Consider the following 14,116-nt stretch of genomic DNA (forward strand, 5'->3'; position numbering starts at 1 on the left):
ATCTTGTTTGGCACCCAGGGTCACTACAACTATCAAAAACAAGAAGTCACGATGTTGCACTGATGAAAAGAACGAGCATTTGAAAGAAGTTTCTTTGTTATAATGACTAGAGACAATGATTTTTTTTTTGTTCAAAGGCCATGAAAAACTAAGTGTTTGCAACAATATTCATTTTCGTCACTGTCTTTGATTGCCTAGTATCAAGACAAAACTTTCGAAGAAAATTGTAGTCTATAAACATTTCTATAAGCTTGAATCCAATCAGCAGCGAATTATTGTATCATGATTTTTTCTTTCTTTTTTTTTTGTGCGTATGATATACAGATAAAGTATGTAAAGTTTAATCACTTTCTTTGACCACGTGGAGTAACACCAGCACCACAAGATAAAAAGTTAAGTTAATGCTTCATAAGATCCGTGACTTTTGTGAATATCAGGAAATTGTAACTTGATAAACTGGTCTAACTCGAGGCCTGCGGAAGTTTTTAGTCTACTTACACACACAGACACAAAGCCAAAATATCTCGTCTGTCTGACGCAGGAAAGAAAGCTAAGTCGTTTCACTAAGATCCATAATGCTAGAGACTTTCTAGTTAAAAGCTATGTTGGAGAGCGCTTAGCCACTAATCAGAGCTTATTTATGTAACAAGAACAGAATTTCTACTTATTTTTATGGAACTTTGCACTTGGCATCTATAACAAAGTCTCGTGACAAGTGCGTTGATGGTAGAGGATGAATTTTTCTGCGGTTTACTTGTGACCAAAATAACTCGAGACGAGTGCCAAACGAGGGCGTTTACATAAGAAAATACTAGATGGTAAAAAAAAAGTGCATATCATGTTTAGTTTCGTATTTACATATTATATGGAACTTTTGCCTATCAAATGTAAACCAGGGAATTAATTTATTGTGGAAAATCAGTGTTAACAGAGTAGATTAACTTGTTCAAATCACGTGCATAAAAGATTTGTCTATATATTTCCTCGAAAGGAGGTCGAAGGCCGACTGGAAAGGGCACCTGTTTTAACCACCCGCGTCAATTTACAGTAGTGTGTTGTCTGTCAGTCAGTAAACATAAAGGACGTTTAACGTTGCAATTTGTGCTGTCGTGACGTCAGAAAAAGTGCGCATGTCATGAATCACGAGAAGAATTATGGACTCTATAGGCTACAACACAGCGTGGCATATGAACATCAAAAGCAAGAAATGAAAATATTTGTTACTCTTAATTCTGGTTTTATTTACTCTTGAAACAGAACACTTTTGAGGACATCTAATCTATCGTCATTCGTGAATTACGATACAGCCTCCAGTATTAAAAAACAACAGCATAGAACAAAACAGTAGACTTTCACAACAGTTCATAAGCTCTTTAAATAATTTGAAAATAGATAAAACGTAGTTATTTCGTATATTTGATTAAGAATCATCACGACCCGTTAGAATGGGAAATTAAGGAAATATTTTTTTTCTCACAGCTCCATCGACAATATTTTAATAGTATATAGTCACTTTAAATACTTATAAAGCTCATTTAGTTTGCCACTAGAGTGCGTTAGCACTAAAAGGTACGTAAATATAGCAATGGTGTTCAGATAAGTTCTAAATGGTACTACCCATATAAACTTCTCAAGTTAAAGAATCATTCAAATAAAACAGACAAAAAATGGCCAACGATGCCATCTCGAATGTATATAACCATACATATTCATACCGGTCGAATAAATACATCTTATATAGCATAATTAATTTAAATACTTTCCTCGTTATAAAACAGACAAAAAATGGCCAACGATGCCATCTCGAATGTATATAACCATACATATTCATACCGGTTGAATAAATACATCTTATATAGTATAATTAATTTAAATACTTTCCTCGTTATAAAACAGACAAAAAATGGCCAACGATGCCATCTCGAATGTATATAACCATACATATTCATACCGGTTGAATAAATACATCTTATATAGCATAATTAATTTAAATACTTTCCTCGTTATTTTCCATTACATCATCTTTTGTTTATTCTTCATTTTACTAATTTCACACAGCAAGGGTTAGAACTAATTTCCTTTCTTGTCATCGCAGAAACAAGCCTTTTTACGAAATAAAGATACTAGTTTTGTGTTATAATTATAGACACAAGTGTGATAAAAACTTCTGAAAACCTTTAAACTGTAAAAGTGATCATTTTAAGAGTTTAAATGGTTACTAAAGTAAAATGTTAAATTCTAACAAAAAGAAAAATTCTTTAACAGTGAGCATAAATCAGGGTAATTTATAAATGATAAAAAATGTGTGGTTAAAAGTAAAACATTCGTTTAGGATTTTTTATAGTTTTTTTTTTTGTTAAGGAGTAGCTTCATCTGAAATACCTGCAATGTTCATTAAGGACAGCTTTAGGAAAACCTCTGCTATCTTTTCCAATTTTCTCCAAGAGTCCGGTTTGACATTTAGTGGCTTCCGTACCATCACATTTATAGCCTCTACAGTGTACACTAGCTGAAAATAAAGTTAAAACAACATGGCTTAAAAAGAAAGTATCCATGAAAAAAATATGTTTTTAATAACTTCTGATAAAAAATAAGTTAACTGTGTAGATCAGATCTACAAGCCAATGAAACTCACTTTATAACTAACTAACTAGCTTACAAGAAGTACATAATATTTTAAACCAACACATAAGAACAGGTAATGGTTGTATTTATTTGTTACAACAACATTGTATTTCAACTATTTAGAAAAAGCGCTCACACCATAACAATTGTTGTTGTAAGAAATGACTTATATGTTGTGTTTGTTGTATCCCAGCCAGTTTGAAATGCCTTGTTTAAACACATCTCTGATTTCGATACATAAAGTACAAATTAAGAAGATAATGAAAATAACAAACAAACACATCTGCGATTAACATGTTTTTATTGCAAATTTTAGACCTATTGGTTTTCCAAATATTTTCCGCCTAACTGATGAGTTCTGGTATTGCACTTATTGGGTAGTTATTTATGGGAGACAGATGATAAATCTGAAATGCTTATAGTCACACAGCTCAGATTTAAAGCCACAATGGACAAAGGAAGAGCAATGTGGGAGGAGAACATGTGCAGTTAATTTGTTTTCAGAACAATTTGGACTAAATGTGTCGTTGACAATGAATATGGTGGTCGGGATATTATTTTATACTCCCCTTTTCCAATAATCCCTCTAAGAAAGTGAAAAGAATATAGTGTTATAATATAATATTAGGCATAATGTTAATGTGTTATGGCAAGTATAATTGATACCATAAATTTAAATTGTTCATTAAAACAAAACCAATAACGATAATGTGAAATTTTGAGCAAATATTGATACATTATGAACATAATAGTCGTTATTGTATTTAGCTATATTAATAGACAAATACAGTATACAAGTTCATTAAATCAGTTAACTTAGAGTCAATCAACTAGCCAACCTCTCATCAAGCTTACACAAACGTTTTGAGCAGCCAGTTAATTTCGAGTTAGTTTAGAAACCAACCTACTGTTGTCATTTCCTTTATAAATTATTCGGCTTAAAACCAGCCATCTTGGAAGAAACTTCAACTATAAAGCTTGAATGGGTAGTGAAAGAAACTATTAGAAATGTACAACGCTCGACAAGCTTATGTCAACATCATCACCTGACGACGACGTAAGCTTGTCGAAACGTTGTTGTTCATTTGTAATAATGTTTCTTTTACTACCAACTCAAGCCGTCTCCAAGCTTTATTTTCTAAAAAGTGGGATTTCTCGCCATTTAATTTTAGGTTTAAAAAGGAGTTTGTTAAAGGTGGACATAGTAACAGATTTTTATTGAAATGAAGACATTATGTATTATTGTATGATTTAAATGGTATTAGTCATTATTTACTGGTGATTTGAAATATGTTGTTTGATTCTAATAATCGACGATTTTTTATAATCGTCTGACAAACGTATGTATTAATATAGTCAATAAATACCTTATTTTGTTATAATCATGTGAACTTCGACTTGGTGACCACAACTCTCACATTACTGGTATTTGTTTTAATGAATAATATTGTAATTGATATTCATGAACAATAAAACCAATAAAAGTTAGAATGCACCAAATAATCAGTTGTATACCTTCTCTATTAACGATATCTTCTGCCGAAATCATAATATAATGTAAAATTTCAAATTTGTCGTTTTGAAAACAACAGATATATTAAAAACTGAAGTAAATGTACTAAATCCATTCATGAGACTAAATATAACTACGACCAGAGCAATAAACAGCCAAGGGTAATATCTTAATGAAATTCTAATCTCGAAATTAATTTAATTGATCTTAATGGCATTTTTCGTAGAAACTGCTCCAATAATTATAGTATTTGACAGAATACTGATTTAATTATTATAAATACTTCAAACCTTACAGACTTGTTATTAATTTTGAATAACTTAAAGTGATCAACGACTAATTTGCTTTAATATTTTTTCAAGGTTGTTAAAAATTATATTTCAGGTGTTTAAACTACTGGCGGGTTTATAATAATACGCAGCTGTATAAGAGAGAATTCAAAAACATGCAACCAGAAACCAAAAAAAAGGAAAGAGAGAGTAAACTATAAAATAACAAAATTATATAAGGCCTAAGAAAACTTAGTCTCTCTCTTATTGTTTAAATCTCATTCCCGCGTAAACTTACTTCATTGTAACGTAAGAATCTTTTATAATTTGGTCAAACTGGATGAGTTTTTTTTCCAAAGTTGCTTGTGCAAAAAAGTACACCAATAACGCTATGGCTATGGCAAAATAAACGATTTCATCGCGAACTACCATTAGAGAGAAGTCTCTCTCTCTCACGAGATTGAAGGCGCCTTTCCATTTACGTCAGCACCAATCACGAATGAAAAGTGAACAATGGAGTTCAGTAGAGAGAAAATACAAAATGGTGCCAGAGAGTCGGGGCAGTAAGAGAAAACTGAATAACATTGCTTTCCTGACTAACATGATTACCGTTGGAAATTCATACAGAGACAAATTACTGGTATGATTACCCTCGTAAGTATGGAAGACTGAATACAACTTTCCAATTTTTCTTTATTGTTCAGTCACTTACGCACAATGTGGACCCAACATTTCTCATTAATTGCCAGTGGTAAATGAACAGAATAGTCAATCAAACAAGTCTTCGCGTAATACATAAAGTAAAATAATAAAACAACAGAAATTTCAGTTCATTCAGTATGCTTATCCTGAATATAATTAACTTAATGTATGATAAGATGTGTGTGTGCGTGTGTTTTTAATTTTACATTTCATGTTCAGGAAGAATAAATATGTCGTTGCAAATAAAATATCATTAAATGTATACCGATTCTTACAAAGACACTCCTAATAATATATTTTTCTGAACTTTGTACAGACACAATTTACTAAACAACAATACAAGTTGTAAACTTCAAACACTTGCGACATTAAACTAAAACTGCTTACGTTTATACAAAGAGAGCAATTCTGGAATCAAACAATCCGTACTTGATCAATATAACTCAGTGTATTGATTTTAGCCGTCTTCAATCGAAAAATAATAGACCAGTTCGTTCTATATTGAGACCATAAAATTTAATACCTAAGAAGAAAAAAAAGATGTAACTAAATCTAGTTATAAAAACAGTTTCCAGAAGAGGGCGCAACGTCATTTCTCAGTTGGTAGTAAGTTATTTATATTTGTTTATTTGTAATTAAGCATAAAGTTACACAATGGGCTATCTGTGCTCTGCCCACCACGGGTATCGGAACCCTGTTTCTGGCGTTGTAAATCCGCAGACATACCGCTGTGCCACATTTAATGTTCAGGAAGAATGAATCTGTCGCTACTAGTAAATTATATCATTAAATTTATACCGATTCTAACGAATCGTTATGCCGCCAAGTACGTTTCGCAGGTTTAGTTATGAAAAGTGACAATCAATCCCATAATTACGTTCAAAAAACCCGAGTAAAGCTCTTGTGGTAGCAGATTGGTTGCCTTCCATCTGGCCAATAACTTGAAATGAGAGAGAGTTATGCCCGAGCCCCAGTGGCCTTTGACCTGGTCGTTTAGTCCACGTAACCCATAAGATGCTATTCAGGTTGAACATTCCAATTTCAATCTTTGAAACTTCGCAACGAAATGTTATATTAACCTCAATATCGAATAAGTTTTTTAAGGTTTCATTAAATTTGGAGGGCTGAACCAAAGCAGTTAGTATGACAAAAAGAAAAGTTCTTGTATACGAACACCCAGGTCCTAAAAATTTGAATTTCAATATAGTAATAATATTTTCACGACATCTAATTTTGCTCTGTTTCGTAAAACAGAACAGCCCTCGTATTCGCAGTCCGAGCACGCTAACCACTAGGCCACGCCCGACCAAAGTATAAGAAAGCTATGACAAATATATGTTCATGACGGCCTATGTTAGTTTTAGATGTTAAACTACGAATACCGAAAATTTTACCGTTACACGCCAAATTTCTTATTCTAAAAGAATAAAATCGATTGGTTCATCTCACTGAGAGTAGCGCCGCTGTTGTCGTGACTCCATAGCAATTACATTATAATTATAGGGCTTTAACCTTTACTGGAATCGATTTTTTCCAGAATATGAATGACAGCCTTTTAAATATACCAGCTTTTACATAATCCGAACAGTTAAAGTATCTAATACAACTTATATATACAAGCTTAAACCTAAGCTCATAAACTTATTTATGTTGTTAATTATTCGAACGCTGCTGGTAATTTAAATACACTGTTATTAATGTAAGAAGACAGAGTCGAAAATACTTTAAAGAAAATAAACTTTGTTGCTGTATGGAAGTTATATCAATCTAAACAAAAGACTACTGCAGCTATCTCTTAAATATTATTAGTGTGATTTCTTTGTTTGTTTTTTGAGTTTTGCACAAAGACAATCAAGAGTTATCTGCTCTAGCTGTTCCTAATCTTGAAAAGATAAGACTAGAGGAGGCAGCTAGACAACAACACCCGCCGCCAGCTCTTGGGTTACTAGTTACCAACGTACGAATAGTGGGGTTGACTGTCACATTATAATGTCCCTGCAACCGAAAAGGCGAGCATGTTCGGCGAAGGGTTTTGATCTCGCGACCTACAGTTTGTGAGTAGAGTGCCTTAACAACCAAAGCATGTCAGGCTCTTATTTCGGGCAAACAAACATTATAATAATTATTATGTGTCGTTGTGTCCACAACAGTTTTTTGTTGTTGTTGTTTATATACATATATAAATAATCAGCATTGTTTATTTCTATTCTTAAGTTTTTTAACGCAAACTGGAATATTTTACTAGACATATTTATCAATGCAAATAAACTCTGACCTTTATCTCCAGAATATAATTTTATTCTTAAATATTTCGCTATTACAGCTTTGTCAGGAGTAAACAATCACATACAAGTTCTCAAATGAAGCTAAAACAAATTAGACCACAATCACCAGCTAAACGAATAACAAGTCACGTACCTACTTAATAATAATATTATCAAACCTTTTTGAATTTAGATTGTTGAAACAATCCAAGCCAACAGTAGAAGATGAACAATGAATGTAGATCGTCTGGTAAACAATAAAATCTTATGGCTACTAAAATATTTCTTTATGTATTCTATATGATCCCCATATTCATTAATATACTCACATTTCTACAGGTATTCCTACATATATATATATGCATATAAATATATAATCTATTATCATCATAATCAATCTATACATACCTTGACATCAAATAATATACAAACTATTTTGGGAGTATATAATTATCTATAATATAAATCAAACAACATTACTATACTAAAGGAGAACCTTTATATTTATTAATTTTAGGTTTATATTTCTGTATTAAAATGGATTCCTTTATCTTGCGATCCAGAAAACTACGACCTTTACTTAAGATCTTAACATCTGATAATACATTATCCGTTTGCGGAATTCCATGTTCTTCTATATAATGCTCTTCAATAGCATTATTAGTATTAAGCTTTAGTACGTGCTCTGATATTCTATCATGTAAGGTTCTATCTGTTTCACCTATATACGTGTTAGAGCATATGCCACAGGTGATTTGATATACAACGTTCTTGACATGGCATTGACCATATAGTTCGCATTTAAGTGATTTACATTTCTTGTTTACACACTGCGTTTCTTTCTTATACGCTGATCTCGTCATTAGAGATTTAAGGGAGATGCCTGGTTTTTGTACATCCTTAACAGATAAACCTGATGTTTTAATTACCCTCTTACGTTTTGTAGAGATGTTATCACTTATATAAGTTACTACCCACGTAACGTGACTTTTAAATTTGTGTTCTGTTTTACTTTGGTTAATATAAACCTGTTTGCTTTGATTATGTATATCCAAATATTGTATACCGTTTAGGATATACTCTTGTGGGTAAGCATTATTCCATAAAAAATCACTAGTTTTTCTCTTGCTTCGTTCACAGCGGTTACATTATTACATAACTTATCAATCCTATGTAGAAAACCAATAACTACACCTCTTTTAATTGCAGGGGATGATGTGAGTAAGAATGAAGGCAAAGATATTTAGTAGATGGTTTGGTGAAAATACTAGTGGTAATTTTCCCATCCTTAACGTGAATGTTCGTATCTAAAAATGGTAAACTTCTACCCGGTGTTGAATACGCAAGAGTAAATTTTATAAAAGGATGAGCAGTATTTAGGAATTCATGGAAACTGATAAGGGATTATAAGGTTGAGATAAGGGACGAGGAACTGAAGATGGTTGTTATTAGTAAGACTCAGAACATATTCAGCAAAAACACATCCCACATCGTATGGCTCGTATCTAAATAAAGCAAGAACACATCCCACTTCGCATGGCTCGTGTCTAAATAAAGCAAGAACACGTCTCACATCGTATGGCTCGTGTCTAAATAAAGCAAGAACACATCTCACATCGTATGGCTCGTGTCTAAATAAAGCAAGAACACATCCCACTTCGTATGGCTCGTGTCTAAATAAAGCAAGAACACATCTCACATCGTATGGCTCGTGTCTAAATACGTATTTGACGTTGGTTTTTTTCGAGTTCTGATGTGATTAATACGAAACTTAGCCCATTATGAGGAATATAATGTTACTGCTAAATTTTTGATGAAAAAATAACGGGGATATATCCCCTCACCTATATAAGTTATACCTATGTATCCACCCTCATATAGCTATTTATTAATGTCTGTTTTGATTTGTTTGTTTTTACCAGTTTGCTGGTAACACACGATGAACTTTGTAACATATTGTGCTAAAAGTTGGTAGGCAGAGAAATTATTATTTTTTGTTTATTTAGACATGTTTACAAAAACCTATTTAGTCATGTCTCGACTGACCATTACTCGTATTTATCTGTACGGTTACACTAAACGTATATAAACACACACTCGCTAGTTCATTGGTATTTAATTGAGGGATGTAACAGGATTTTCCACTTGTAAGTATTCATTTTAGATTCATTTTGTATCAGTTAAATGGATTTTATAGATTCTTGCTATATTTCCTCAAAACGGGTAATGTTTGTAACATATGTGTGACAAATAAAACCCCATCAAAACTGGCGTGTTATAAACTGTATTTAATATAAGATACAAGTATTCACTTTACTAAGCATGATCACTCCTATTGGTAATTTCATGCGATTGTGTTGACTCAGAGCCTCATCATCTACACGAACTTATTTATGTAGATCTTTTATACTAAACTATCATGTGCTTGCAGCGGTATTGTAACATGTGTTAATGTAAAATGATGTTTGTTTTAATACGATTGTTTCAGATAGCTCATAATTCAAACAATCTCTGCCTTTGGTAATATAGCTTTTACTACAGCTGTTTATTGGTGTTTTTTACTGCAAAGTCTTGGAAAGTGTTATTGTTTAAATAAGTAAATGTTAAACTCGTTGTTGTTTATGCTTATTTGTAATTGTACTTATTTTACCATCAATGTTAGTGGGCACTTGTCTGGTAAAATAATACGTGTGTCTTTGGCATTTTAAAATTAAAATGATGTATTCATATATAATATGTTCAACTGTAAGCATAGTTTGCTTGATATAGTAATAAATTACATTAAATCATGTTTGTCACATGCTGAAGCTGGTCAGGAATACTCTTGGCTCAAATGTCATCGTCGTTGATGAAGATGAGATTGTTACACCAATCACAGAAATGTTTAATTAGTCAGCAGAAGATGTATATTTTTTAATTATTAACGGATTTCCTTTTTCTCGTCCCCTGAGCGGTAAGTCTGTGGGTTTATAACGCTAAAAACTGGATTCCCGTAGTCGTGGTGGGCACAGCACAGATAACCCATTGTGTAGCTTTGTGCTTATCAACAAACAAACAAAATCTCATTTTCCCAAACTTTAACCGTGATAGTAAATACAGTAGGCTATAAAAATACCAAAATCACGATTTATGGATTCTGCCACAACAGTGATGTTTAAAGACTATTGAGTATTTGAAAAAATAATAAAAATGTTACTCATAAATGTTACTTGCGTTTGAATAAAAGGTTCTTATGCATCATATCTTGCTAATGAGCTTAAACGTAATTATATGGTTAATCCGCCCTTTTTTAAGTATCAACGTTTCTCTATATTCGTCTAAATGAATAATCCCTTCATTCAGCATCAACAGAATTTGTAACAAATGATGAATAAATATTTGCTTTTTTCTTGTAAAAATGGGGGTATTTCTTCTATATTTCTATACAAGAAACATTTCAACCATTTTCTTTGGTATATCGTTGTTATCTATTTCTGAATTATAATAAAGACTTAATATACCCTGAAATATAACCTAACAGCAGGTTTTTTTTCTCATTCTAAACGATGGTCTTTTTGTTTACTCAATTTTATGAAATAATGCCGGATCTTCCTGTGATATTTGTTTATGAAAGCATACTTCATAAATAACAAGTATAATCACCTCTCAATCGTAGAATACTTTTTATTTCTTATTCTATGATTTTGATTTCAAAGAAATAAACTTCAATAGAAAGCACTCATACAACACTATCTAATGAGTCTGTGAGGTAGAACTAATTAGGTGTGGTAAGATGGGGACACGTGCCTTCATTACAGCGCCGCCTAAGTGCTATTCACATAAACAAATGAGTGATGCCACCCATAGTTCTTCCTAATCTGAAGTGGCTCTGTTTTATTATTGGTTTGTTGGATCTTTGCGATGTTGTCAATTCGACATTTGAATTGGACAATGGAGCAATAAATAGTCAGCCTTTAGCTGAGGTGTTAAATGTTTTGTGCTATATTTTGTCACTATGAAGCTTTGACGTCAAAGTGAAAGGTTATACACCGTCAAAAGGATAGAAGACGTATCCATAAGGCTGTCAAGTTGAATCGCATATTCAACTAGCTGGAGCTCAGTGATTCAATGTTATACACCTTCAAAAGGGTAGAAGACATAACCATAAGGCTGTCAAGTTGAATCGCATATTCAACTGGCTGGAGCTCAGTGATTCAATGTTATACACCGTCAAAAGGGTAGAAGACATATCCATAAGGCTGTCAAGTTGAATCGCATATTCAACTGGCTAGAGCTCAGTGATTCAATGTTATACACCGTCAAAAGGATAGAAGACATATCCATAAGGCTGTCAAGCTGAATCGCATATTCAACTGGCTAGAGCTCAGTGATTCAATGTTATACACCTTCAAAGGGATAGAAGACATATCCATAAGGCTGTCAAGTTGAATCGCATATTCAACTGGCTAGAGCTCAGTGATTTCAGCTCTTGTTTTTGTTTAATCTCATTTCATAACACCAACGGAAGTTTTCACTTTTTATTTTGTTGTTGATGAAAGTATCATTAGAATTAGAAATGTTAATTCTTCTGCTTCTTTATTGATTAATTCAAGTGACAGTTTTTAACTACTAGAACAGATTGTACCTTTTCTTATTCACTGCAAGTTTGTATTTTAAGTTCTTTGTAAGTAAATACATATTATCAAATTATAAGAAGTACGAACAGTCTGAACATACTCAAGTCTCTCTTATCTGAAGAAGACCTTTGTGGTCACCTTAAAGCTTCTATTTTCCAACTAAAGGTACTCTGCTGGGTCAGCGATAAGTTCATGGACTTTATGCTCTAAAATTCGGGGTTCGATCTCCCGCAGTGAACAAAGCACAGATAACCCATTGTGTAGTTTACACCACTAAGAAAGTTAACTAGATATTTGTAACATGCTACTCATTTTGAAAGCTGTGCTACTAATCTTATTACAGGTAGAACTTACAGAGACAAACAAAGCCGAGAATAAATCAATCTTTTCTAAAATTAAAGTAAAAACATAAGAGTTTTAAATAATTTAATGGATTTATTTAGTATCAACCTCATCTCTCACTAAAGCAAAAATATAAACAGCATTCAATATACGCATAACAGGTTGAACATCGCTCCAGGTTTTCGTTTTTAAACAAGACAATGTGACATATTATCCCAAAACTTTTCTTTTGTACTCAGAAAAATATGTATGTAATTCTAAAACCTTCCTTTGTTCTTCTTTCACTCTTACATCCTTCCTACTTAGATAAGAATAAGTTTAATATAACAAGGCGAATAACTTTATTTGTAAGGATAATGTTGAAGAATAGGATCACCCATAAACTCTTTTCCCAAGCCAGTGTGTACGCAATATATACTGGACAAGTTTACTAACCGCCACATGTTGTAGTTGTCATATCGCATTAAAATGTTAGCTATTCTCCTTTCAATTAACTGGCTAAATAATCATGGAAAGGAGAAACATTGAATTTTCGTATGTTCAATGTTTACTTTATTTTATTCTTTAAGAAATACTCCTTTTCTCCTCGACCTGAGTTTAAGCCTATTCTCATCCTCTTACTCCTTGGTTTTAGCCCTAAAATATTTCCCCCGATTTCAATCTCCTTTCCGCATACGTATTACTAGAGTTTCTTGCGTGTGCCACAGCAACATATATATCTATAAAAGTTTTCGAAAATGCGTATTTTATTAGAATGAAAATAATAAGAATGATATCAATGTAGCGGATATTTAACTGTAAACTCCACATTTATTGTGTTTATATCAACGAAACAGAGAAAAGAAAAATAGTAAACTCTTACCTTGAAGTACTAATAATAGAAACATCGACAATTTCCACATCTTAAAAGTCCTCTGTCAGCGTCTAAAAAATAGCACAACTTGGCAACCGTCAGCTCTGAAGTTGTAATCCGCTTCTTGTGTTTATATATTGCACAGTGGATTATCCTACTGACAACTGTAGGGAGTATAGTTTTCAGCATCGATTGCAAGAGGAAAATTCAGTAATCAAACTCTTCTGTGAATTTTATTCACTACCTAACGTTTCGTTTTTATACATTTATTTATTTTTAGGTTTCACGAACATTTCCTTGCTTTATCACAGTTTGTTTGTAGTTAAGTATAAAACTACACAGTGGACAATCTGTGCTGTGCCCACCACGGGTACCGAAACCCGAATGGGGGCTGAAATTATTGGAAAGACCAGAAAGAGAGATGACCATAAGAAAAAAAGTACATTTCATATTATTACCACAAACCCCGTATTTATTTTATAATTGTAACTAAAGACAAATAAAAAGTGTGTGTGTATGTAAAAAAATCATTCCCCGATAGCACTGGAATTCGGGGTTTCATTCTGCAACCGACTTAGCTTTGCGATGAAACAAATAAGTAAACAAAAATAGTTTGTTCCTATTTAAGTAATTCACATAGAATGTTCTAAGCACAATACACAAAAAGTGTGTTTAAAAAAATGGAATAACTGTGTCTGAACTCACAACAAATTTTCGTTTTAATTACGATTAAAAAAGCGGTTTGCTGGCGAAACTTCTGTAGACAGTCCATAGTTATAGCGTTCAGTACTATTTGTTAATGATATACATCTGCAGACAGTCCATAGTTATAGCGTTCGGTACTATTTGTTAATGATATACATCTGCAGACAGTCCATAGTTATAGCGTTCGGTACTATTTGTTAATGATATACATCTCCAGATAAACCATG

At 32.6% G+C, this 14,116-nt stretch overlaps 1 protein-coding gene across 1 annotated transcript in view; it reads right to left on the bottom strand.

The window, feature by feature from the left end:
- Positions 1–13,305, bottom strand: part of LOC106459295 — a 26,009-nt gene extending 12,704 nt beyond the window's left edge. Inside the window, exons 1-2 of the mRNA XM_013918905.2 lie at positions 13,194–13,305; positions 2,383–2,509 (exon numbers count right to left, since the gene is read on the bottom strand). Of these exons, the coding sequence (XP_013774359.1) occupies positions 2,383–2,509; positions 13,194–13,233 (167 nt within the window). The 5' untranslated portion in view covers positions 13,234–13,305. The remainder of the gene's footprint in view (positions 1–2,382; positions 2,510–13,193) is intronic.
- Between the last annotated feature and the right edge of the window lie 811 nt (positions 13,306–14,116).

The sequence above is a fragment of the Limulus polyphemus genome, unplaced genomic scaffold (genome assembly GCF_000517525.1).
Source record: "Limulus polyphemus unplaced genomic scaffold, Limulus_polyphemus-2.1.2 Scaffold588, whole genome shotgun sequence".
Lineage (NCBI taxonomy): Eukaryota > Metazoa > Arthropoda > Merostomata > Xiphosura > Limulidae > Limulus > Limulus polyphemus.